Source organism: Schistocerca americana, chromosome X (assembly GCF_021461395.2).
Source record: "Schistocerca americana isolate TAMUIC-IGC-003095 chromosome X, iqSchAmer2.1, whole genome shotgun sequence".
NCBI classification, from domain to species: domain Eukaryota; kingdom Metazoa; phylum Arthropoda; class Insecta; order Orthoptera; family Acrididae; genus Schistocerca; species Schistocerca americana.
The window spans coordinates 652,049,684-652,077,249 of record NC_060130.1 but is presented as its reverse complement, the minus strand read 5'-3'; the positions used below and the strand labels follow the sequence as shown (position 1 = coordinate 652,077,249).

The 27,566-nt window shown below is 39.1% G+C and overlaps 1 protein-coding gene across 2 annotated transcripts in view; it reads right to left on the bottom strand.

Annotated features, from left to right (window-relative positions):
* Positions 1-27,566, bottom strand: part of LOC124554917 (cullin-2) — a 188,252-nt gene that overhangs the window by 130,111 nt on the left and 30,575 nt on the right. For both annotated transcript variants that reach the window (XM_047128607.1, XM_047128606.1), the window contains exons 4-7: positions 20,854-20,960; positions 19,364-19,545; positions 15,948-16,114; positions 1,905-2,136 (exon numbers count right to left, since the gene is read on the bottom strand). In XM_047128607.1, coding sequence (XP_046984563.1) covers positions 1,905-2,136; positions 15,948-16,114; positions 19,364-19,545; positions 20,854-20,960 — 688 coding nt within the window. The remainder of the gene's footprint in view (positions 1-1,904; positions 2,137-15,947; positions 16,115-19,363; positions 19,546-20,853; positions 20,961-27,566) is intronic.

Sequence of the window (27,566 nt, the reverse complement as noted above, 5' to 3'; positions counted from 1 at the left end):
TTTAGTGCAACAAGTACAATCAATATGGCTGTGTGCAGAAGGGGGGGGGGGGGGGGGGGGAGGGATGTTCTAAAGTCAAAAGAATACAAGGTAAGAGTTGCCACGTACCAGCTCTTATTTCTGCACGCACCTACCTCTGAATTCCTCGATTATATGGTGAAAGCCCTTCCTTGTTCATTCCACTGGTTGTACACCACCCTCAATTTTTCAGTGTCTTACGAAAGGATAATACATATAACCACTAGAGTCTCCTTGTGTGGTGATCTCATAATGACAACCTGACAAATGATGCTTGTGCATGTACAACCATCATTACACAGCAATTGCCAATCAGTTTATTAATCATTACAGAGTAAAAGGGACCCAAATTCCTTCAATTTGATAAGTTGTGTGTGGCAACTACCAACAGCTGCCTAACTGGTGTTATAAGTGCAATTTGTGACTGTGACTAATTACTGCACAAAGGAAATAAAAGACCATGAATATAATATTCCCTTTACAAAGTGATATTATTTCATCCAAAGGATTTATAATATCAACACAGTTTATTTTTCCTAGTGAAAAGTAACTCTGCAATCACAACTCTGAAGAAATGTATAATGGTATGTAAATATAAATGGTATCAAACAAGGAGAATGAAACACATTAGGAGAGTATCCACATCTCTGGCGAATAGATTCTGTAATTACACATTACATAACCCATTAGAGGATATCAGTACAAACTTTTTTCAGCAATACCAACAACTTAGATCTAACATTAAAGATGAATATTTACTAGCATCACTCCTAGAGGATATATGCACTTACATTTTCATTCTCCTTTTTAATAAATGGGATGCAACTGGAGTTCACATATATCCACTTGAGCACTATTTTTCACGATTAATAACATGTATACAGATTACTGCAATGTAAGATACATCATACCACCACAGACTAATGTCAATACTAGAGCATCAACATGGTAAAGGTAAGATTTTATGAATTTTTTGACTCTGTTTTCAAATATGCCTGGGAGGAGTGGGGAGTTCAAATCAGTATATGCTTGGGATCATACAGGTGTAATTATAACTTTAGCCACCATTGCCTCTACTGAAATTTTACTGTAAAGCAGCAAGATGATCAAGATTTTAATCATTTAAACTGCCAAGAGGGACACATCTTTTTTTTTTTTTTTTTTTTTTTCAAACATCTGTAACAGTTAAATAATAATATCTGCAATGAGAATATGTTCACCACAGCTCTCTCTCTCTCTCTCTCTCTCTCTCTCTCTCTCTCTCTCTCTCAGGAATTTAACATTATACATGAATACACTCAAATTAAATAAGGACAATTTTCATGTCAATAGCTATGACAACCAACTCTGATTATAATAGTGTAAGCTGAAAGTAACACAGTGTTGGAAATAATTATCAAAGTAAACCAGAAAATTGTGAATCAACTGAGCGCTAAAATTTTTGAAGAATGTCATAGTCACCAGGATAGAAACAGTAGCGTATCTTGGTGATCACAATGTTCTTAACAGATTTACATGATGTGGGAGCACCATCTACATAAAAAATTTCTGGACAAAAGCTTTTATTAGACATGGAATATATCGAGTATCCGTTAAGGAAGCATGGAAAATTAAAAAATAGAAGAACAAAGTTAAGAAATGTGAGCAGTCAACTATCATTTATTGCACAGCAACTCTCTTCAGCATTTAAAAACATAGCTTTGATGACAAAACTTCTCCCACATCAAAGTTTAACTTTTAAGAAGTAACATTTGCTCATTCACTGTAAAACATAAACTTTGTCACAGCATGTTTAGTCAGTGCAAAAGAGGGTCACATTAATCACTGAAAATCTAACTAGTTTTAAGCTGAAAGTTTAATAAATTTGCAATTATGGTTGAACTCACATTGTCTCCACGCAATCCAGTAATCGCCTCAAGTCCCTGTTGCTTAATATGTTCAAGTACTTCCTTTATTAGCACAGCAACTCCACCCTGCACAGAACGCAACAGGGGATACATAAGGCTTAAGTCCCTTCTACGTTCTTGCTGCACCATTGCCTTACATTCACTGTGCAGAAAAGGCAGGTGTTCTTCCACCATATGATGTTCACACTTGGCTCTTACCTTTGGGAATGAACTGGAAACACATTAAATAGCTGTGTCACCAAAATAATTGTCTTGTTCATCACAGAATTAAATTTCATAGTGTCTTACACAATCTACAATTGTGACAATTAAATGAAGATATTTCATAGACACAATTTCTTTTTCAGATGCCTGTAAAAATGTGGACATATTTGGGCTGGCTGGAAGCTTGCCACCCATAATTTTACAGGCACACTTTCTCATTGTTTCCCTTCATTCCTTTATGTTGTCTTACTGTTACCATGTGCATGCACTTCTCAGTAGAGGCTGTAGTTCAAGTACTGATCACAGCATGGTGTGGGCATGCTGAAGTGTATATATTTCTTCCTTGTTGTGGGACTTTGCAGTGGCCTGTTTTTTGCCATTTGAGCTTACTTGTGTCAACACATCAAGGTACAACTTGATCAATAACAAAATCGCTAGTGAGCTATCTCATGATTTTGAAGATAACAACACTGATTTTTCAAAAGATGGTGTTGCAGATGACTTTGAAGATGATATAGACTCTGTTCCACAAAAAAAAAAAAGAGTGTGTTCAAATAAAGAATGTTCAGAACTAAATGCTCAGCATTATTATTCCGATTTCAGTTGAAAGTGCTTTTAGTATATAAATTCCAAAGTGGTTTTGTTTCCAGGGCCAATCACTGGTTGTTTTTCTACTGGATATTACACTTGAAGAGTACAGAAGACTAAGGGTGTTGGCAGACTCTGAGGAAAACAGAATAATCACTGATCATGTGTTAGATACTGTAGTGTTTTCATGACAATCTGAGCAGTGTAATATTAGTATAGATGACAAAAGTGCACCTCCAGGTTTTTTTTTTCAAATTTCCATCCAAATTCGATGATGAAAAACGTGAAGCGGCAAAGTAACCTGTATGCCCAACAGAGAGTAAGTAAGTTAGGAAGCATGAAATCCCTTTCACCCACCTACACACTAAGAGGAAGGGAGCTGTCCTCACATTGAAACAAGCAGCATAATCTTAGAAGAGCTAAAAGCTGACTGGAGAAACATGGCACAAAGATACAAGTGTAGTGAGTGCGAAGTCAGACTGTGTAAATGACAGTGCTTCAAAATGCATCACACAAACAGGAAACTTGTTCCACAAAAGCCCCTCAAACAGGATTACTGTACCTAAGATAAGCTGTAGACATCTTTATTAAACATTTTTGTTTAAAAGAATCATGGTGCTTAGTGAAAAATTTTGTATAAGTGTGTACTCTTTGGTATTTTGTTTCCTTTTTTTTCCGAAGCCTATGTTACCAAAAATCAGTTCATAAAAGTACATAGCAATTCAAGAGCAAAGTATTACCAGCCACTTTAAATTAGGAAGACTAAACTTTTCATTAATGAAAATGTTATTACTTAACTATAAATTTTCTGAGAGTTACTACAGCTGAAAACAGTTGTGTTTTTTCACCACAGGTTGCCCTACTCAGCTGAGGTACCAAAGTGTTAACAAAGTATATTACATTCAGTTAAATGAATTTTAAGTTGAATATAATTTCAGTCATAAATGCCTTTGTGATTTCTCTTGCACATAAGCCTCTCTATCAATGCACACAACCTTGCAAATTCAATACCTGCTCTGATACAGTCACAACACATATTCAGAAAAGGTACTGTTTGCAGTCTAACTTATGTTCTGAACCAATTCTGTTAAGTTATCTATTACCAAATTTCTAATACTTACAGACCATCATATGCAGTATAGAATAGGACTGGCACGACATGCAAAACTTCACAGGTGCATCACATGTTGCACCCATGCGATCTGAAACTTAGCCTGTCTCAGCTTTGCTTGGACCTTCTTGGAACTACTCAGTACAGGGTGACATTTCATTTAGCAGTGTGATGCAACACTGTTTCTCTGGCATTTGGTATTGCTCAGCCCAACTTTCTTCAGTTCAGCAGAATTGTGGTGTCAGCACTTTTTGTCCTTCACTATTTATTCATGGTGTAAAGGAAGTTTATACATCCAGTGATTCTTTGCACAAAATGAGGTAGTCTAGCTATATATCATCCCAATCTTTAAAAATTAATGCGAATCACAGAAGGGATCTATCATTCCAACCTTTAAAAATGAATGGTAATCACAGAAAGGATCTAACACTCTATCATCCCAACCTTTAAAAATTAATGCGAATCACAGAAGGGAAGGATGAGAATTCTTAATATCTATTAAGCAGCTACTCCCATTGACTGGTGCCACAAATGTACTGCAAATCATCATTTCAATGCTATGCAAAAAGAAATTGAAATATTTAGTTGGTAATGAAAGAGCAAAAAGTTACAATAATCAAAAGGTGACTTGTATTGGATTCACTGTTCAAGTAGTTTTGCTAAATTAGCAGGCATGGACCACGTGATAAAACTGATGGTACAAACAACAACTTTTCTGAAGTCACAAGCATTATTTCATCGGCAGTTGCAACAGTTTTTGATGGAACTGAACAAAGAGTATGGAGACATTATACGTGACTGCAAAGAAGGTTGGTTAAGGCAAGGGGTACGCCTGGAATGATTTTTCAGTTTAAGACTTGCTACTGTTGAGTTTTTGGTGGAAAAAGGACAGCAGGAATGAAAATTAGAATACCCAGAATGGATTGTAGACCTCTCAATTTAAGAGGACTTGACTGCACACTAACAGTAAGTCACTGCAAGATTAGAAACAACTTATTTCTGATTTGATGGAGATGTATTTAAAAAGTCAATCACACTGTGGAAGAGAGAACTTCTGACAAAAAAATGTATATTTCCCTGAGCTCACTGGTGTTAAACAAAGCTTCAATTTTGAAGAATACATTGTGATGTAGATTGAATTACAGGAATAGTTTTCTAAGCATTTTGGGGACACTGTCACTTTTACATCTGTTTTTGAGACTGTTTGCCATTTCAATTGAAAGCGCCCCTATATATGTGCAGATGGAACAGATTGGCCTGCAATGCAATGCCATTCCCATATAAAAGACATATTATATTATGATAAAATTGTCCAGAGTTCTACATTGTTTTCCTCAGGAAGAGTTTTTCTATCTCCATAATAAGGCTGCAATGTGATACAATGTTTCAGGCAACACATGGGTGAGAAATGTCTTTTATTATGAAACTAATAAAGTCACGATTATGTGCCAACACTAGTGAAAATAATATGTGAAGCTTCTGGGTCTGTTCATATGCAGACATTTTTTACTAGATATGACTTTTATTATAACTCCAGCGTACCAAAAATAATTAAATAATGATGGATTGTTTTTGTTTCTGGTCTATGTTGTTATGAAATATGAAAAAAAAGCAGCATGTAAGACTTTCAGCGTTCCTCATAGGATCACATTGCTATCCAAACGCAGCACATTTGCTGTTCCCCCTTTTCCTGCTCAGACAGCATGACACAATAGTGGGTATAGTGTGCACATGAATGAGGGCACTCCATGTGTGCAGAATTCTTGGCCATCCTCGTTATAGAATATTCTTTAAAATTCTATATATGAGTCAAGAGTCGCATTGAGTGCAGGCTCCTGACTTAAAGAGTGAGACAGACTATGCAAAACATTAACCTAACTATACTTCATTCGGTGAAAGAACCACCCTGACAGCTAGCAGCTTTGGTGCCAGTTTACTGCAACATGTAAAAGGATGCTGGTAGCACCAGCTACATACTCTGAAAACAATGGTCATCTACAGAGCTCAAATAACATTGAGGAGTAGCAAATTAAGTTGCACAACTAGTAATGGTAGACGTGTGAAGCAGCCGTGTGAATACCACTTTAACTATTAGAGCTCTTCTTTTGCTGCACAGGTGTTGCACATTCTTTTAAACTCTCTTAAGATATTGCCTACAGACTATCTCAATAACCTTGTCATTTGTACTCTCCAAATTCTTTGCCTTCAGCTCTCATCTATATTCTGGCCAACAAAAAACAGTCAGTAGCAAAACAAAGTGGTGCACTAACCCGTAGGTTGGTAAAATTTCAATAACACTTGCAAAAAAATTAAAAATCTGCACTTTATTATTGAATAAAACGCTTATTGCTATTATAAAGACATTAACAAATCTTTGACACAAAGTGATGTGTATATGATCATCGTAAGTACTGTGGAAAATTATGAGTAGGTCAGTAAGGAAGAGCTGTGGCAATTACATCATTTCCACATGAGAAATGATGGAGCACTATCTAACAGAAAATCATTCCTATTTTGTTCGACGTGATACTTCTAATACATTGAGAAAAAGATGGATAAGTGAAAAAATGAAAATACTAGAAATCTGTAAGGGTGTGATACAGGATGGTAGCTATTTTTTAAAATGAACAACAAAAGTTTCATTTTTATCCTGTGTTAAGTTTAAACAATGGATGTAGTAAAAACATTGATAATTATAACAGCAAAATCTGTTTCCTCCTTCAAATATAACAATTTCTTCTGATTGAAATCTGTATTTAAAATCAACCTCACAATTTTATGTTACCTCATGATGACCTAAGAAGTAGAAAACTGGTTAGAGTAAGTGAATTGCAGACACCATTTTCCACTAGACAATGCCTCAACAATAACTTAAGACTACATCACGTAGATATAAATTAGATTTCAAGTAGGTACAGGAGTCTACATATTATCACTTAGGAGCCCCACCAACGTCTCCTACAAGTCCTAGCTTAGTTTCCTTCAGTAACCTAATGATGCCAGGAAAAGGCAAGTTCAGACACCATGTGTCTGGAATACACAGAGTGATTCCCCCCCACCGTGTACAAACTCTAGGGACTGATCGCTGAGAGGATGCGGAACAAAAAGGCTTTATGAACTTGTGTTCAGAAAAGCATGTTTTCATGCTAGAGAGCATTTATTTGATCATACTTTGTTACAAAGACTGTGGTCTAATACGGTACCATGCAGCCACAATTGCAGTATGCACGCTTTCCTCCTAGAGGGTGGTACTGTTCCTCATACATCATGCCCTAGCACCCTCTCCTGCCATAATAATTGGTAATGTTGTGTCCAATTCACTTCTCTTGGGGACTCACCTTGTATTGGATGTGATACAGCATTGTACACAATGGTTCTGTATTCGAAATGAGAACTTGCCGACATGGTGTTTACTTACTGAAAGGTAAATGGCAACAGGCAGTAAGGTTGTATCAGGAGACCTACCCCCACAGACAAACACCACAGCACTCAGTGTTTGCAACAGTGTTTCATCATTTGTCTGAGACAGGGTCATTTCAGGAAGCAGGAAACCATGAGGGACATACCCAAAATGTTTGGAAACTTGACTTGGAGGAAAATGTGATAAACGCTGTAGAAGGCCACTGCTGTGTTAGTGCCAGGCAGTTGGCCCACCAGTACAGGATAAGCCAGACTACTGTATGGAACATTCTCCATGAGAATTGTTACTACCCTTATCACTTACAGTGTGCGGAGGGCTTACCAGCGACAGACTTCTCACATCAGGGGCAGTTCTGTCACTGGTTTCTTCAACAGGCAACCACGATTCCAGGATTTGTGTCATCCGACCTATTTACACATGAGGCCAGCTTTACGCAGAGTGGTATCTTCAACTTTCATGAAAGTCATCTGTTGGATAGTATGCAGAACCCCCACGGAAACTGAATGTTTCTTCACATGTTTGTGAATATTTTAAAGGTACTATTAACACACAAGACAAAATAGAAATGCAAACCATTACTGATTCTGAAATGCTAATTTTAGAATAAAAGGTTCTAAAAATTTTCTTGAAAATTAGTCTTCAGATGCAATTCCCTCAAGAAAAGGACTCTCAATGCATTACAGTTCTGAATACACCTTCTGACTTATATAAATATACTAGACTTTGCTTTAGGGTAGCAAGTGTGGTCCCCATATTTCAGAGATTTTTGAAACAGACAACTCCAATCATACTTAAATGTGTTAAATAGTTTGATGAGCTCATCGTCTCTGGCATAGGATCACTTGGTAGCTTGCACACAGTTTTCACAAAATTAAGTAAGGCAATTCCAAAATGTAATCTCGATAATCTTTTTCCATGAGCAAATAAAATACCTACAGCATATTTTAAGCTCAAACTGAATATTCACAACATAGCAGTATTTGCACATTATAGATGAATTACCATCACTTAAAAACCAGTGTTGCATGTTGTCTAGGCAACATCAAATGCTACATGACCCCTCTGCTCACAACTTATCACAAACTGTGACCTCTCTGGCACGAAATCACAAATTGAGTCACGTAACTGAGATGATATTCCACAAGCACGCAATTTCACTACAAGCCGCTCATGTGGTACAGTGTCAAAAGCCTTTTGGAACTCTAGAAATACAGAATCAATTTGAAATCCCTCATCAATAGCACTCAACACTTCGTGTGTGTAAAGAGTTTGTTGTGTTTCACAAGAATGACGTTTTCTAAATCCGTGTTGACTGTGTGTCCATAGACCATTCTCTTTGAGGTAATTCATAATGTTCGAACACAATATATGTTTCAAAATCCTGCTGCTTATCGACATTAACGATATGAGCCTCTAATTTAGTGGATTACTCCCACTGTCTTTCTTTAATGTTGGTGGAACCTGTGCAGCTTTCCAGTCTTTGGCTACGGATCTTTTGTCGAGTGAGCAATTGTACATAATTGTTAAGTATGGAACTATTGCATCAGCATACTCTGAAAGGAACCTAATTGGTATACAGTCTGGACCAGAAGACTAGCTTTTATTAAGTGATTTAAGTTGCTTCTCTACTCCAAGGACATCTACTTCTAAGTTACTTAGATTGGCAGCTGTTCTTGATTCAAATTCTGGAATATTTACTTCATCTCCTTTGCTGAAGGAATTTAGAAAGGCTGTTTTTAGTAACTCTGCTTTCACAGCATTGTTGTTGACAGCATTTCCATTGCAGCATTGCAGGACACTGTTGTGGTGGTGGTGATGTCCTGGCTTCCATGTCGGAGACTGATGCAAGCGAAGTGCTTATGAAGAAACACAGATAGGAGCTGGCAGTGACAGTGAAGGAAAAGAGGAGGGCGTTGTTTAAAGTTTCACTGCTGCTATGCAAGAACCGATAGTGTCATGAATTTCTTTTCCTCTTTTAATGCAGATGAATCAATTCTAACTTATATTGACTAGCTAGAGCGACAACTTCTTTCGCTACAATATGCTGGAAGAATAAAACAAATAAGAGCTCTTCATTTAAAAAAATAAAGGATGTGTTCCGTATCAAGGGTAATAATTGTATATTTACTGCATTTAAGTTTGCAGCACAGGATAGTGGTAATTATGTAACTCAATACCACTTATATCACTTAAACCTGCCTAAATTGTAATTCTGGATCACTCTTTCCATGCAGTCTGTACCCCCATTTAAGGAAAACCCCTATTCAAGGAAAAAACATTTGGGTTTCCAGAGATTCAGTAAAAAAGTGGTTTTAGCCTTCAAATTGAAGACTTGAATTGCCTACTGATCTGTAGTCCTTGTACATGTTAGCATGCTGACTGCAAATGCTTCCTTTTGATCCAAGGTGAGAATGTTACATAGGTGGGTGGGTGGTTGGTTGGTTGGTTGGCTGGCTGGCATACCATTCTTATATAGCCTTCTGCAGTGACTGCAGCAAGGGCAAACACAGGATGGAATTCCAGTCTTATTTGTTTGAGTTTATAATAGCAAATATTGGTCATCTTAGCCCTTGACTAAATCTTCTGGAAGACAAACACGTGACCAGAAACTGCTGCTATGACTAGATGCACCAGACAAATGAACAATGAATCTCCTGGCCAACTCAGTTTTAGCTTCGTTTGTCTTCAAAATTCCATAATGATCCTCACTTCACTTCCTCCAATAACTTGTGTCCCATGCCATTCACCCAAATTGACTACTCAAGCTATCTTCTCTCATATTCACAGCACAGCCCGTTGCCCTAATATTATTAATGTGGTAGCAACAAACTCAACATTCATGACAATTCTTGTGCTTGCTTTAGTTATGATGTGATTCTTTAGTTATTTTTTGAAATGAGTAATAAAACACATACAGCAGATTTATTTAGCCTAGTTGCCCATTATTTACACACACAAACTTTTTATATGTGGAATCAAAAGCACCAGTTCTAAGAACGTATGTTTACAACAAACACTTTAAAAGGTTTTATTCAAAAATATGAACAGCCTAACAACTGAAAATGACCATAATCCAAAAAGGAAAAGGAAGAGATTACATCTTACTTAAGGTAAGAGGCTAGAATCAGTCACAAACCTAAAATAATTTTAAAGTATGTTACCAAAGGACATAATATCATGACTTGTGGGAAATACACAACAGAATTTAGAAAAGTTCTACAATCAAATGAAAGATGGCTTTCCTGGTACATAAAAACACCAGGAAATCTGAAATTAACTGTACAGAACACACTCTTTATGGTACTCATTAACTAATAGCTAAGGACAAGCACTTGTTGAGAGATCAAAGCAAAAACCAAACTGCCAAATTGAAGTTCCTAATAAATATTAACGATAAGATCAGGAGGGAGAAAATTGCACATCAGAGAAACAAAATAGGAGGTGGAATTAAAGTTTTTATTTTTATTTTTGATTAAAACTTTTGTGGTATGGGCATGGAATGGGAATGAAAACACCAGGACAGACAGAAAGTCAATCTACAGAAAATTGAAAGACCAAGAAATAGCTGGATAGAAAGTGAGAATACAGAACAGGAAAGGAATATGGGAACAATAAATGTATGATAAAAAGAAACTGCATACAACTTTGATGCACAGGTTGTAAACTGGAGTTTCATACTGAATGTGACTGTGATGATTAACTGCAAGCAGAATTTTACCAAATCATCATATGAGTCCCACAGGCATCTTCATGTTGTCTCCCCCCCCCCCCCCCCCCAAAAAAAAAATAATAATAAATAAAAATAAAAATAATAATAATACACTGAGGTGACCAAAGTCATAGGATACCGCCATACCGCCTAATATTGTTTTGGACCTCCTTTTGTCCAGCATTGTGCAGCAACATGAAGTGGCATGGACTCAAGAGAAATACCGTATTCACTCGAATCTAAGCCACACTTTTTTTCCAGTTTTTGTAATCCAAAAAACCGCCTGCGGCTTAGAATCGAGCGCAAAGCAAGCGGAAGTTCTGAAAAATGTTGGTAGGTGCCGCCACAACTAACTTCTGCTGGCACCAAATCCTCTGCGTCAGTAAATAAATTTAAAAAAAAAAAAAAAGGTGGAAGACGAGCTTTTTTTCTCCGGCCCGCATTTCGACCACTGCATTTTCATACATTTTCCAACAAAGTAAATACAAATTCCGTATTGTTCATCTTCGAATGTAGCAGCATTTCAATGTACTACGAAAATCCGACTGGTAAGACTGTTTGCGATGTTTGTCAATATGGCCAACTCTACGTTCTGAATTTTTTCCTACCTGTGAGAAGAGAGGGTTGCTAATTGGAACTTCTATGAATTGTGAATCACATGCAGTATTCTCTTCACCATAAGAATAATACGAATATAAACATTTTGGCATGTATTGTTTCGTGTTTGCTGCTATCTCATTTAAATCCTGTCTGCCTAATAAACTACAAAACTAGAATGAGACAACAGCAAACGCGGAAGAATATACATATCATGTCATGTTTATATTCGTATTATTCTTATGCCCAATAGTGATACAGTCAGAAATGAAGCACAGCAATTGACTAGATTTTTAAATCTAAGATGACTAATTTCTGTGCAGAATGTAATGTACTAAAGAGGTGCCTGCAAAGATTTTCAAACGGAGAAAAATTTTCGCTAAACTCTCATTCAGAACATCTTCTATCATACACAGTGTATTATTTGGTTCTTGTTGTTCATTATCAAAGAAAGCAGCAGTGTAAGTAACAACAAATAGCAGTCTCTTGCCATTGATTCACTAATGAGACAATTCCCCTCTTCTTATTTTTATTGTAAGTGGCGGTAGTGCGCACAAAAGCAAGCCATGCCACGAGCGGCGACAGGCCATAGACACGCACTATCAGAATGCGACAAACAATGCATGACACAGTACAGTAATGCATTTTGAGCTTAGAGTGATGTTAACACCTATAACAAAGAAAACAGCACTTATCAGATCAAAGAAAAATAAGCAATCAATTCAAACCAGACGAAGCACGTGAAAAAGCAAGGGTACCCGTATAAATAGGGATGGAGCGCCTGACGCATAGCAATGGCTACCTGGTAAAGCTTAACTGCTAAGGTTACGATTCGAACCAAACTACTGTAGCTGTATCATCATTCATTCAACCTAAATTGTGTTTCATATTACAATGGACCAACTTTGTTTCGATTTGGAGATGCGGCCTAAAACTTTTCTCTCCCCTTGAATTTCGAGTCTCAAATTTCAGGTGCGGCTTAGATTCGGGAAAATTTTTTTTCCTTAATTTCGAGTCTCATTTTTCAGGTGCGGCTTAGATTCGAGTGCGGCTTAGATTCGAGTAAATACGGTATTGAGCCATGCTGCCTCTATAGCTGTCCATAACTGCAAAAATGTTGCCGGTGCAGGATTTTGTGCACAACCTGACCTCTCGATTATGTCCCACAAATGATCCATGGGATTCATGTAGGGCAATCTGGGTGGCCAAATAATTCACTCGAATTGTCCGGAAAGTTCCTCAAACCAATCGGGAACAACTGTGGCCTAGTGACATGGCATATTCTCATCCATAAAAATTCCATCATTGTTTGAGAAATGAAGTCCATGAATGACTGCAAATGGTCTCCAAGTAGCTGAACACTACTATTTCCAGTCAATGATCCGGTGTATTCCACATAAACATAGCCTACGCCATTATGGGGCCACCACCAGCTTGCACAGTGCCTTATTGACAACTGGGGTCCATGGCTTTGTGGGGTCTGTACCACACTTGAACCTTACCATCAGCCTGTACCACCTGAAATTGGGACTCATCTGACCAAACCAGGTTTTCCAGTCGTCTATGGTCCAACTGATATGGTTACGAGCTCAGGGGAGGCGCTGCATGTGATAATGTGCTGTTTTTGAAGACACTCACATCAGTCGTCTGCTACCAATGCCAAATTTCACCTTCTGTCCTAACAGGTGCATTCATTGTACATCCCATATTTATTTCTGTGTTTATTTCATACAGTGTTGCTTACCTGTTAGCACTGACAACTCTACACAAACGCAGCTGCTCTCAGACATTAAGTTAAGGCTATCGGCCACTGCATTACCCATGGTGATAGGTAATGCCTGAAAATTACTATTCTTGGCACACTCTTTACACTGTGGCTCTAGGAATACTGATTTCCCTAACGATTTCCAAAATGGAATGTCCCATGCATCTAGCTCCAACTACCATTCTGCATTCAACGTCTGTCAATTTCTGTCATGTGGCCATAATCCTATTGGAAACCTTTTCACATGAATTACCTGAGTACAAATGATAGCTCCATCAATGCGCTGCCATTTTATACCTCATGCATGTGATGCTACAACTATCTACAGCTTATACACTGAAGAGCCAAAGAAATCAGTACACCTGCTTAATACATCTACATCTACATCTACATCTACATTTATACTCCGCAAGCCACCCAACGGTGTGTGGCGGAGGGCACTTTACGTGCCACTGTCATTACCTCCCTTTCCTGTTCCAGTCGCGTATGGTTCGCGGGAAGAATGACTGTCTGAAAGCCTCCGTGCGCACTCTAATCTCTCTAATTTTACATTCGTGATCTCCTCGGGAGGTATAAGTAGGGGGAAGCAATATATTCGATACCTCATCCAGAAACGCACCCTCTCGAAACCTGGCGAGCAAGCTACACCGCGATGCACAGCGCCTCTCTTGCAGAGTCTGCCACTTGAGTTTATTAAACATCTCCGTAACGCTATCACGGTTACCAAATAACCCTGTGACGAAACGCGCCGCTCTTCTTTGGATCTTCTCTATCTCCTCCGTCAAACCGATCTGGTACAGATCCCACACTGATGAGCAATACTCAAGTATAGGTCGAACGAGTGTTTTGTAAGCCACCTCCTTTGTTGATGGACTACATTTTCTAAGTACTCTCCCAATGAATCTCAACCTGGTACCCGCCTTAACAACAATTAATTTTATATGATCATTCCACTTCAAATCGTTCCGCACGCATACTCCCAGATATTTTACAGAAGTAACTGCTACCAGTGTTTGTTCCGCTATCATATAATCATACAATAAAGGATCCTTCTTTCTATGTATTCGCAATACATTACATTTGTCTATGTTAAGGGCCAGTTGCCACTCCCTGCACCAAGTGCCTATCCGCTGCAGATCTTCCTGCATTTCGCTACAATTTTCTAATGCTGCAACTTCTCTGTATACTACAGCATCATCCGCGAAAAGCTGCATGGAACTTCCGACACTATCTACTAGGTCAAAATATATCGTGTAGGGGCCCCTGCGAGCACACAGAAGTGCCGCAACATAACATGGCATGGACTCAACTACTTTCTGAAGTAGTGCTGGAGAGGACTGAGACCATGAATCCTGCAGGACTGTCCATAAATACATATGAGTATGATTGGGTGGACATCTCTCCTGAACAGCATGTTGCAAGGCATCCCAGATACGCTCAATAATGTACATGCCTGGGGAGTTTGGTAGCCAGCAGAAGTGGTTAACTCAGAAGAGTGTTCCTGGAACCACTCTGTAGTAATTCTGGATGTGTGGGGTGTCTCATTGTCCTGCTGGAACTGCCCAAGTATGTCAGAATGCACAATGGACATGAATGGATGCAGGGATCAGACAGGATGCTTACACAAGTATCACCTGTCAGAGTTGTATATAGACATTTCAGAGGTCCCTTATCACTCCAACTGCGCACGCACCACACCATTACAGAGACTCCACCAGCTTGAACAGTCCCCTGCTGACAGGCAGGGTCAATGGATTCATGTGGTTGTCTCCATACCTGTACACCCCCATCTGATCTATACAATTTGAAACGATACTCATCCAACCAGGCACCACATTTCCAGTCATTAACAGTCCAATGTCTGTCTTGATGAGCCCAGGTGAGGCGAAAAACTGTGTGTCATGCAGTCATCAAGGGTACACGAGTGGGCCTTCGGCTCAGAAAGCCCATATTGATGATGTTTTGTTGAATGGTTCACACGCTGACACTTGTTGATGGCCCAACATTGAAATCTGCAGCAATCTGCAGAAGGGTTGCACTTCTATCATGCTGAATGATTCTCTACAATCGTCATTGGTCCCGTCCTTGCAGGATCTTTTTCTGGCCGCAGCCATATTGGAGATTTGATGTTTTACCAGAGTCCTGATATTCACGGTACACTCGTGAAATGGTCGCATGGGAAAATTCCCACTTCATCGCTACCTCGGAGATGCTGTGTCCCATTGCTTGTGCGCCAACTATAACACCGCGTTCAAAATCACTTAAACCTTCATAACCTGCCATTGTAGCAGCAGTAACCGATCTAACAATTGTGCCAGACACTTGATGCTAACTTCAGTGCCATGTTCTGGCTGTTTACATATCTCTATATCTGAATATGCATGCCTATACTAGTTTGTTTGGCACTTCAGTATATGTGTGTATTGCTATCCCATGACTTATGTCATCTCAGTGTATATATAAACAAACATACAAATAAATCAAATTCACACAAAGCTAACAATTTTTCTTAGCACACTGTGGGCAGAAACATACAAATTCCTCTACAGTGCTCAGATATTTTCTATATTAAATTATTATTCTCACTGTACATGGCAGAAATATACAAAAATGTTTTTTGAGAATACCTGCAGTGCAAGAATTTTTGGCTTCTAAGTGTTTCTTCCTTCAACTGAAGGGTGACTCTCTCCATGTACAATGAAACATCACATGTCTGCAGTAGTCTGCTAGCTTCAAGTTTATAGTACTCCCCACTAGCAGCAAGGAAAGGTGTCTCAAATATTTCTTCATATAACTGAAATAAAAAAAATTACAGACTAAAAACTTAATCATAAACTTTGTTGAAATACAAAAACAAAATGTACATAGGATCATGTTGCTCTACTCTCAATCTCAACACTGCCAGTTCTACAGTAGTCACAGATAGAGGTCATACTACAGAATTTCCTTACATCATTAGGAATCAACGACTGATCCTACTAAATGTCCACACTCTGCCTTTTTCTGTTCCGTTCTGCACATACAATTAACGTTTTCACCCAAGCAAGGAAAATATGCATTTTCTGCATGCAAGTTTTGTCAAAAATGGAAGACATTCACATAAGTGCATAGTGAGTGTTACTGACTGTAATGTTCAATGACAATAAAACAACGCAAAACACTACACAATTCTTTTGTAAGTCTAGTTGTGTTGGGGAGATGGGGAGATTAGGACAGAAGCTTCCATGAAGAAGAGGAGGAGGAGGAGGAGGAGGAGGAGGAGGAGGAGGAGGAGGAGGCAGGGTTGGCTTCAATGTAAGAACTACGGTGGGGGTGGGTGGGTTACTGAAGTGCTGTTACAATGGAGTCTGCTGGGATAATGTGGCTCTTGTGTGTGTGTGTGTGTGTGTGTGTGTGTGTGTGTGTGTGTGTGTGCGTGCGCGCGCGCAACTGATACTTTTCATAATATTTTTGTATTTTATCCTGGAGTTTCCATTGTTCAATACAGACATCTGTTTAAACAAGGGTTGATTCAATAGTGAAAAGTATTTCTGAGCATAATGCAAAGGAAAATGATGTAGAAAGTTTTATCTTGTTAGGGTACTTTGTAGCACAAAACACTTTTAGTACTCTTAGAGACAAACTTCAAATCACTAGCAATGAACTTAATCTAACTGTGGAAGGCAATACTGTTTCATACCATTCTTTGAGACAACTGGAATGTGACACCACAAAATATGAAGAAATGTTGTAATTCATACAAAGTCCTGCCTCCTTGGTCCTGTAAGTGCAGCCTCAAAAAATGGCTAACACGTGAAGTGGAGAAGAGCTCTCCACATGCTATTCTTTTAGGTGACGTTTTGTTTTGAATATAGACTTTTTCCCTGCAGTTTACAGATCATAAACACTGTTTAAATTGACCATTAGACATTGCTGTTCAATATACATACGGGTAGCATAGTCAAAGGCCTCAGTGGTACCTAATACATTTAATACTATCACTTGATAAATGGGCAACATCTCAGCATACAAATATCTTTGACTATCTATTTCAGGCCATTTTCTCATCACATTGGATGAGTCTCCATACTCCTAGCAGACAGGAATCATGTAAACAATTTATTAGAGAACAGGCACAACACTGCTGAAGCAACATGAATGCATAAAAGTATGACACACACTAGGTTCCTGTCAGTATGGTCTAGGGTATATCTGGTGTTAAAAATGGCAACCATTGTAGAAACCCCTATCAAAACTTATATTGGAAAAAAGACATTGTTATAAATTGCTAGGAAAATGAAAATGAGGGTACTGGGCAGGCGTGGGGGGACCAAACCATGTCATATCCTCACCCCTTCCTCTCCTCATCTCAATTTGGAGCAAGGCTATTTAAGACATGTCTTGCCATTTAGAACTGCCTTCCATCGGCAGTCTCAAATTTTTAAGACAAGTCAGCCATTGAAAATAGACGAGGCAGAGCTGCAAGGGTTCATGGGCTTCTTTCACTTGCTGTCCATTACTTTCCTCACAATGTTCATGACAGAACACTTGGTATATCTACATCAAAACTGACCAAATAAGTGAAGGAAGCAAGTTTCCTACAGGTGTGACATTTATAATTGCAAGAATACTTGCTTCAAAACATATGAAAATAATACTATCAGTGGAAATAGTGTCTCATCCCACATGGCACTCATTTTAACAAATGTTTACACAGAGTATAATATATAAACTGTATTTATAAACCTACATACTAAACACTTCAAAAAAAGAAATGAGTATGCTTTATAGCAGTGCTAGTGTTACTCATGCTGCACATCATATGAGTTTGATAATTAGCAACAGACATACTTCTTAATGACTAAATGTGTACTTTTTTAACTGTGGAAATTTGTAGAGTTTAGTTATTTCTTCTGTAAATGTACAGTCTCAAAGTAACAAAACCAAACAAGTGCTAGAATAATTGATAGAAAGAAATTTTCCAGACATCACAAACTGCTTTAACCTCCAAAGTCATTCCACAATGTAATTCTTATAACAAGAATGCACATCTTTATAATAAAAAAGAAAATGCATGACTTTAATGGAGAGCAGAAATATTGCTCAAAGATCACAATACACCCAACAAGCTGGAGTGCTGAGTACCTTAGTGCACAATGCAGTGAGTCACATAAAAGCAGTGAGTGGCTTGCCAGCCACAAGACTTTAAGGTTCTGGCCCTGCAAACTCCATTCAGAATTATATCAGGCAGGTCAGTGATGAACTGCATGGCTCATTCCATTGAGCTAGACTAAATCCAGCAAGCTGCATAACTAACTATAGTGTATCAAATGGGTTATTCAAATATAATTATAAAAACACTACAATACTCAATAATTATGTAACAATGTTCATTGAAACAACACATGAAATTACTGTTGGGAAATAACAGCTATTATGTAGTTCAGTTAATTTATAAAAGGTTATTAAAATGAACCCCATTTCTGAAATTAGCAATGGGGCCTTAATGCATGCAAAAATGGGAAAACCCCAACACCACTACCAAAATATGTAACTATTCATCACCATCATCATCTGTAACAAGAAATTAGCTTTCTGGTAAGTATCTGATAGTGCGTTGACATGTCAATTTGCAGACAGGGACAATGTAAGGACTGTTACGCACTGAGCTTTTGGCCAAAGCCTCCTTCAGAAAAGAAAGGGAAAACACACACACACACACACACACACACACACACACACACACACACACAAGCAGGCACACTGCCAAAGCAGTCTGGTCAGAACAGCTGGAGATAGCAGTCATGTGTGTGTGGGAGGTGTGCCTTCTTGTGTGAATGTGTGCATTTTCCTTTCTTTTCTGAAGAAGGCTTCGGCCAAAAGCTGAGTGTGTAACAGTCCTATCATTGTACCTGGTTGCAGCTCAAAGTGTCATTTTTTCAGTGAGTAGCAGTCTATTCCTTTCATAACTGTTCATATTCTAACCTGGACTTTCCATTGTTTGACAGTATGTTGGAAAGAGAGATCGGAAAATTCTAAGTCTGTGCTAACTTTGTTTACTCACACATAGGTTTCCTTTCATCTTGAATTCTTCAACACTGACAAAAGACTGTATCACGCCCCTTATGATATCTGTTGAATTTGGATTACCTTCTCCTAGACGGTCTTGATGTATGCCTTCCAAAAGAAGACTAACCAAACTATCCTTTAATGGTTGTATCATATTCTTTTTCCAAATTTCAAGACCTGAAACATTTTCAAAATTCAAGCATTGGGACAAGATAATGAAGAAAACATTTTATGTATAAAAGATAACTGATAGGTCTCTATAAAATTATTAAATGTTATACATTGCACTTTATAAAAAAAAAGAATCAGCTATGGTTTTCCTAAAGGTGCCCACCAAATCATTACCTAAGTTTTGGAAAGAACAATATCTCAGAATGAGATCAGACTGGAGATGCACAGCAATTGTTTGCAAGCTAATTTATTGTGCAACACAATCACATTGATTTGAAAGTTAAATGAGTGGTTTTAGCCATCACCAGCTATCCTCAGATAATAAAAGAGATGTCATGGTTCAGTCCCACTACTGTGGAAACAAAATTGTCAAATCACATTTGAAATTGTGGTTTCTGCAGTGGTGGAACTGAACTATAGCATCTGTTTTATGATCTGAGGCCAAAAACAGTCCATATGATGCTGTTACGAACACTCGAGAATGTGCGTGTTAATACACAACAAATGTTATTAAATTTATTATTTTCATTTTTATAATCATCATCATCATCATCATCTCATATTGATTTGATTTAATTTACTCAGGGAGACAAAACAACAGTGGACTTAGCCCCCTTGTTGCCTGCACCAAAACTAAATTTATTGCGCAGTATCCCTACTTGTCATTCCAGTAAAATCAGCAAGTACTCTTTAAGAGAAGTAGGAGTCCTTTTATTAGGTCTATTCATCATCTCTCATAATTAAGGTTCAGTCATTGCTGGTAGAATACTTTTGCACAAATTATATTCAACAAATCTGGTGGGCTGAAAACCAGTGCAGAAATAACTAAATGAGAAAAACAAGTGCTATGTGACACTCTTCGCAACAACATAAAGATAATGAACGCAGAAATAATACAATATACAACTTTCTTTCGGTAAATAGTAAGTGGAACAGCATGGTGGGGAAAAAGGTGTCTACACAGAGAGAAAGTGCTATACTTTATGACTACATACAGCACTCATTAGGATTCTTTCTACTTTTTTTTTGGAATTCTGGTTCAATTTCTGCAAGAATGGGATTACATACAAATTACAGCCTTGCCATGAAAGTACTCAATGTGCATTTGGAGCAATTCATGAGAACCTAAAAAACGCAGATACCAGAAGAAATGGTACAGATGATGAAATGAGCTGTTGTAAAAAAAATCCAGTCATACACCACCACCTTATTATTATTATTATTATTATTATTATTATTATTATTATACGACCACCAGGTGTTCCAGTTTAACAGATATGGAAAATTAATGATGCACAGGAAACTACTTGATACCTAGTTCTCCAACTTCCATCTGCTCTTGCAGTGCAGCACTAAGATTACCATATATTATTTCAGCTTCTGACAGTTTTTGTTTCCTGATGTGTTGCTGATTCAAGTACCTGGGAAAAAGAGAAAAGAAACACTGTGGTCAAATTTAACTCTACAAGAAACAAAGATAACAATACCTTATTTACACCATTTAAATTGCAACAATGAAATAAGATATCTAATGGATTTGCCATCCACAAAAAATGAATCTTTATGATAGACTAAACCAGCATGCCAGATAATCGTTAACCCAATTGACTGCATTTCATAGGTCCCCTATCTCAGTTACCTATGCAGATCCCTTACTAGAGAGTGAAGTTTGCTGCTGTAACAGAGATTAAACTTTATCTAGTGTTCTCTACGCCATCCTTTCTTTACATGGTTACTAACTTAGTGATAATTATGAAAAGAAATAGTATCTTTTTTTTCTTTCAACTGTAAGAGAGATATTAGATACAAATTTTGAGGTAAGCTTGAACTGCAGATAAATGTGGGTAGCTGATTTATTTACAAGCATTCCACACACTGGCAGCATGTAATAGCCACCCCTAAACTGAATTAGCCCAACATCAGATTAGACTCCAATAATATTAGCACACTTATTGTAAATGTACGACTACTCCATGTTCAAAATCACTAAGCTCTCCTGACTGACCCATTCTGCCGGTACTGCTGCTGTACTGACAACACAGTACTTGCTGTCTCCTATTTTACTATTGGGTCTACCTCTCATGACATCTAATGGCCAATTTTGCATTACACAGGGGTTTCTGGATACTTTCAGTCAGATGGTGTATTCTATTCCCTGTTTCATTTGTGTTGAAATTTCATTATTGATGTATTCAATACTGTCACGTAGAATCAGTCACCCAGTACTAGTTAAAAGAGCAGGGTTGCCAAAAAGAACTAACAGTTCACATTGAAAGCACGTTTATTGAGCACACACAAGAATAGATGGAGCCACACTACTTGTCTCAGTGGAGAGTGCTCCTATATCTACATCCACAGTACTCACAGTAGCAGTAAAGTCCAATATTCCACGAACAATTAATACCTGAAACCTTTCATAAATCATGAACATTAAATGATAAATGATTTCAAGAGACGAGAATCAGACTGGTCACCTACATAATGCCATTCAATGGCTGTAACTGCCACACCATGGTATACGAAGAAAGGCATGCAGCACTGCTCCCCTTCCTTGCAAGACAGCTATCTGCTGTTGTTGACTATAACTTCCAGGATTAAGATCTACTCAGCAGCACTTCGTGGGGTAGCACTGATGGATCCTCATGTTATCATTGTGTTGTCACATTTTCACGATTTCTGCGATTTTCAAATTGAATTATTGCCATCAAAGCACCATTATCGTTAGGCAGGTCTTCATGTTCCTTGTATTGGAACCCCTAGTAGTTGATTTTTGCCTCAGGACTATGATACAGTTTCATGCTGAGGACATGGAAGCCGTTTTTGTTCTGTTGTCTCCTTGGTGTAGGATCGCCATCCTCAGCGTAACAGATCATGTCTGATAAGTGACGTACTTTTCAGTGCAGGATACTGTAGTGCTTAAACATTTTTCTAGTACCTCAACCTTCTGTACAGGTGTAACAATCACACTATGTCACCTGGATTTTCACTTACAAGTCGGTGTTTTGCATTGCGCCACTCATGGTCCTTATCCTCAGTATCCAGATTCGCATTACAGCCAAGTGCCTTGTTTCTTCAGTTCTGATGATAAGCTGTTTGATGTGATCATCCTGAGCATTTTAAGACGGAAATGGAAACAAAGTATCCATTTTTGTTTCAGCCTTTAGACTGTGAATCATGAAATGCAGTGTGAAACCAGTAGTTTTTTGCTGTGAATACCATGACAAGCAGTATCCTATCGCAGTATCTCTGTCCGATGTTAACATAGATCAAAAGCGTAATTGCCAACATCATATTAAAATGATCAGTGATGCCATTAATTTTCAGTTGATGGGCAGCTGGCATCCTGTAGATATAGTTATGTGCCTTCTGACACCAGTATTGATTGTAAGTTTTCCACGATCAGAGACCTCTATAAATGGTGCTTTCTAAATTATGTCTTCAACAAGAAACCTAGCAACATCTGGAGTTTTGGTAGGTAATACAGCCTTGGTGACAGCATAGCAGATTAGATACTCAGTGCACACTACTATTCCTTTATCCCATTTGTCGACTTGGGAAACCTCCCCAAGTAGTCAAATCCAATCCAGTGAAATGGAGCAACTGCAAGCAGCTCATTTTTAATGCTGGGATTCCCGACAGAGACTTGCATAATGTCTGTCAGATCGGTACAAACCTAGTCAATGATACTTTCTTCTGATTCTATCAAGAATATTCATATATCCCAGATGAGCTGATATTGGACCACAGTGAAAATCTTTCAGTATGGGTGCCTGTAAATGAGCTGGGATGATGAGCAACCACTAATGTCCCACTGGGACATAATTACTTTTATACAATGTGCCATCTATTGGTCTGAATTCTACTTTGATACCTTCACTCTTCTCTATGGTGTCTTCAGTAAATATGGATCTTCCCGCTGTTTGGATGCAACATTTGTTAGTGCAGGAATGACTAGGATAACACCAGTGCTGAACTGTTCCCACAATGGATGGATTCCACAAAAAGCAGACAGTATCCGTGAGTTTGGGTTCATTTCTGTGTACTACTGTGATGTGGCTAAAGCTTCTGTAACTACCTTGCTAATCATCCTGGTGGATCCTTAGGTTTGCCAGCATAAAAAAGGGTGGTCAGTCATAACAATGAATGGTCTGCCCAATACATTTGTGGAGGAATTCTTCTCAGACTCTGAGACTACTCTCAATGTGTGAGTCATCACTCCTTTATTACTGCATTCCTGGATTGAACTAGAATTGCACCTATCGTATAACTACTAACATCAGTGTGTATGGCTGTCTTGGCATGCCCATTAGAAAGTACAACAATTGGTCAAGATGTCAATGACTCTTTAAGGATACAAAAACAATTCTGTTGCTTGTCACTTCAAGAAAATTTATTGTCTCCCTGCGGCTGTTCTTGTAGTGGCTATGCCTTGCAGCTGAAATCCTTTATGAAGCGTCTGAAGTGGGAGTACATTCTGAGGAAGCTTCTCACATCACAAATATACCAAGGAATTGGAAAATTTTTTAGCGCTATTACTTTTTCCTGGTCCGGACAAACTCTGTTTCTGTTTGCTATGTATCCAAAGATTTCTATTTCTTAGGTGACAAAAAAGCACTTTCTCAAATTCAGGCTAAGAACTGTGTCATGCACACATTTCCACATAGTAGTCAAACAATTCAGATACTCTTCAAACGACTTCAAGAAAACATCATTGTCATCTAGGAAGCAAACACAGTTTAGATGGTTGAAACAGATTGTCCATCATCATTCAAAGGGGGCTGGAGCACTGTACAGACCAAATGACACTTATATCTATATATATTTTCTCTGCAAGCCGCTGTATGATGCTAGGTAGCACTCCTAATATTTACGAGCACTACTGTTGTTATCTCAGCATTAAGTGCAAGCCCCGCCCCAAGGGCCAGGCTATCGAAACAAGTGACCACTCTACAAAGCTAGAACCATATGGGCCCGGACCTCCGTCATATTCCGACTGCACTCTCATACTGTTCCTCGTCTTCACCATTTCTTGGTTCTCGATATTATTATGTCTAGGCTCTAGATTTGGTTTACACCCCAGACTTGTCACTCTGTCATGTTCTTGTTCATCCATTGCTATTGTTGTCTTTTGTGTTTTTAGCGACTTTAGGTTAGCAGTGTCTTATGGATGTCAAAGTTGTGGAACAACAGCGACAGCTGCTTTTGCAGCAGCAGTTGCAGCACCAATTCCAACAGCAAACTGACTTGTTACAGCAGGAAATTCAGCTTTTATCGGAACACTTGTAGGTTAAGGGTTCACAACCCATTCAGGTTGTGGTTACTTCCCAGGTGGAGTCCTTCCCACCATTGTTTCCACTGTTCAACAACACCAGAGAATATTGGGACATGTATTTGCAGCAGCTGAAGTTGCACTTCACCACTTCTCGGGTTTCTGATGATGCTCTCCAATGATCGCTTTTCTTTTCTTGGGCTTCCCCGCAGACAATTTGCTTACTAAAGAAGTTGGCTTCCCTCTCAAATCTGGTTGCACTCACAGTTGAGGAAATGCGTTCATTGCTGTCTCGTCTCACTATTATTCACAATGTTTCCATGTGGCTGCGTCACACCTTGAGTTCCATCAATATTGTAAGCAACCGGATCAGTTATTCCACTCATGTGTGATGGATTTGCAGGGATTGAGTTACTTGTGCAAACCTCTATTGCACAACTTCTTATGCAGACTCCCTGATTCGAGACATTGTGGTTCAATTGGCCCAAGATCTGGAAGTACACATAGCTGCCCTCACGCTGGACAATTTTTCCTTCAATGATATTTTGAAAATCACACAATCCTTTGAGATTATGCAGGTGGCAAATGAACACTTTATGACTCGTCCCCAAGTGGCAGCGGTTCAACTGCCACCAAGAGGTCGAAATTCTCATACATTCTTTTCCTGGTGGCATTGTTGTGATTGTCACTTTCAGACATTCACTGGCCTCTGAGCAGCCAGTCACACTGTGTCAGCATAAGCAGCAGTGTCCCACCTTATACCAACTGTTTCACGATGCATCAATGTGTAGACTGTCCAGATCACTGGGCACATTGCACCCACTGTGGAAAGAACGGGCATCTCTGAACTGTCTGCCGTCAAGCATCGAGACAGTTGAACTCAACTCCACTTTGCACTCGCATCAAGGGACGGTGCATGAACTCCAGGCCATTGTTCCCCAGGGCAATCCTCCCACCACCCAGTTGTTTACTGCTCTCACGATTGTGCGTCAAGACATTCATTTCCAAGCAGACACAGGAGTGACGATTTTCCTGGTGAACTTCCCAACACTCATCAAGGTTACCCAGTGTCCCAGTGTTAGCCTTGCCCCCCTCCCCCCCCCCCCCCCCCAATTGGTTGCATATGGTGACAGCTCAATTCCCCTCAGAGATCAATTCACAACAGCAGCAGCCTACAATAAGGTTACGTGGCTGATAACACTGTTTGTTGTGAACAGTCACTCAGCTGTCAACACTTTTGGCCTGGATGCCTTCTCATTGTTTCGGTTATAGTTGCAGTTCAGGTCATCTCAGACACAGTTCCCTTCCAGGAACTAAACAACCTTCGTGCCTCTTCCATGCCTGTTCAATCCAAGTCTGGGGAGCAGCACAAACTTTGAGGTGCATATATCTCTCTGTCAGATGCAGTAGCCCATTTCTATCAGGTACGTCTGCTTGAGGTCTCCCTATGGAAAGCTGTTAAGCTCTAACTTTATCACCGGCACAAAGCTGGGAGTAATTGAATCTGTCAAAACTGGTGCTTAGGTCACACCCCTGGTGGTGGTTAAGAAACAAAATGGCTTCCTCTGGCTCTGTGCAGACTTTGGGTCAACAATCAATGCCCAGGCACATGCCGAAACCTACCTCATCCCCTGTCCAGAGGACATCCTCACAAAGCTTGTTGACGGTGAGTATTTTTCTAAGATTGACATTGCTGATGCTTATTTACAGATCCCATTAGATGAAGAATAGCAACATATTATGGTCATCAATACATCCTTTGGCTTGTGGGATCTCTTCCACTCCAGCAATCTTCCACATCTGGCACAGTTAACCACATCCATTCCCACTTGTACCACTTACCTAGATGACCTAATAGTTACGGGTGCTACGTGCCAAGACCACATGTGCAACCTCTGTACTCTATCTATTACATTACGTGATGCAGGGCTCAAGTGCAACCTACACAAATACCAATTTTTTCAGGAGCAAGAAGTATACCTAGGTCACTAGGTCAACAAAGACAGGATTCAACCCACTGGCTGCAATGTTTCAGCTGTTGACTCTCTTCCATGCCCCCAAAACCTACAGGAGCTGCAGGCTTTTTGGGTAAAGCTAATTATTATTGTACGATCCTTCTGCAAACAGCACACATTGTGCACCCACTCAACCAGCTGACGTAGAAGGGCATTAAGCTACTGTGGTCAGCTGCTCGTGAACAAGCTTTCACCCAACTGAAGCACATTACGCTTGGCACCCTGCCTTACGCCCTCTTCTCCATCATGTTACCTTGTTTTGGCCACTGACGTTTCCCTCTATGTGATTGGTGCAGTGCTGGTGCACCATAACGATGATGGTTCTGAGCAACCAAAGACACCCATGCCCGCTCAGAGAAACTACTCACAGATTGAGAAAGAGGCTTTATCGATCCGATCACCTGTACCGTTAAGAAATTCCATGTGTACCTCTTTGGGACTAAGTTTACCCCAACTACTGAACACAAACTGTTGGTAAAACCCTTCAGGTTATCAGGTCACACTCTTGGCTTCCAGAGTAGACAGCTCAAAGGTTACAGCATTTGGTTCTTTTCCTTAGTTCTTACAATTACAACATTAAGTACAAGCCTACCGCGCAACATGCGAACACAGATGTGCTCTCTCGTCTACCCTCTAGACAAGAGTCAACATTTGACCAACAGAAATCTCCTATTTCCACACTGACATAGAACAACAATGCACTTGGGTAGGTTTCCCATTACTGCTATTACGAGGTGCATTCA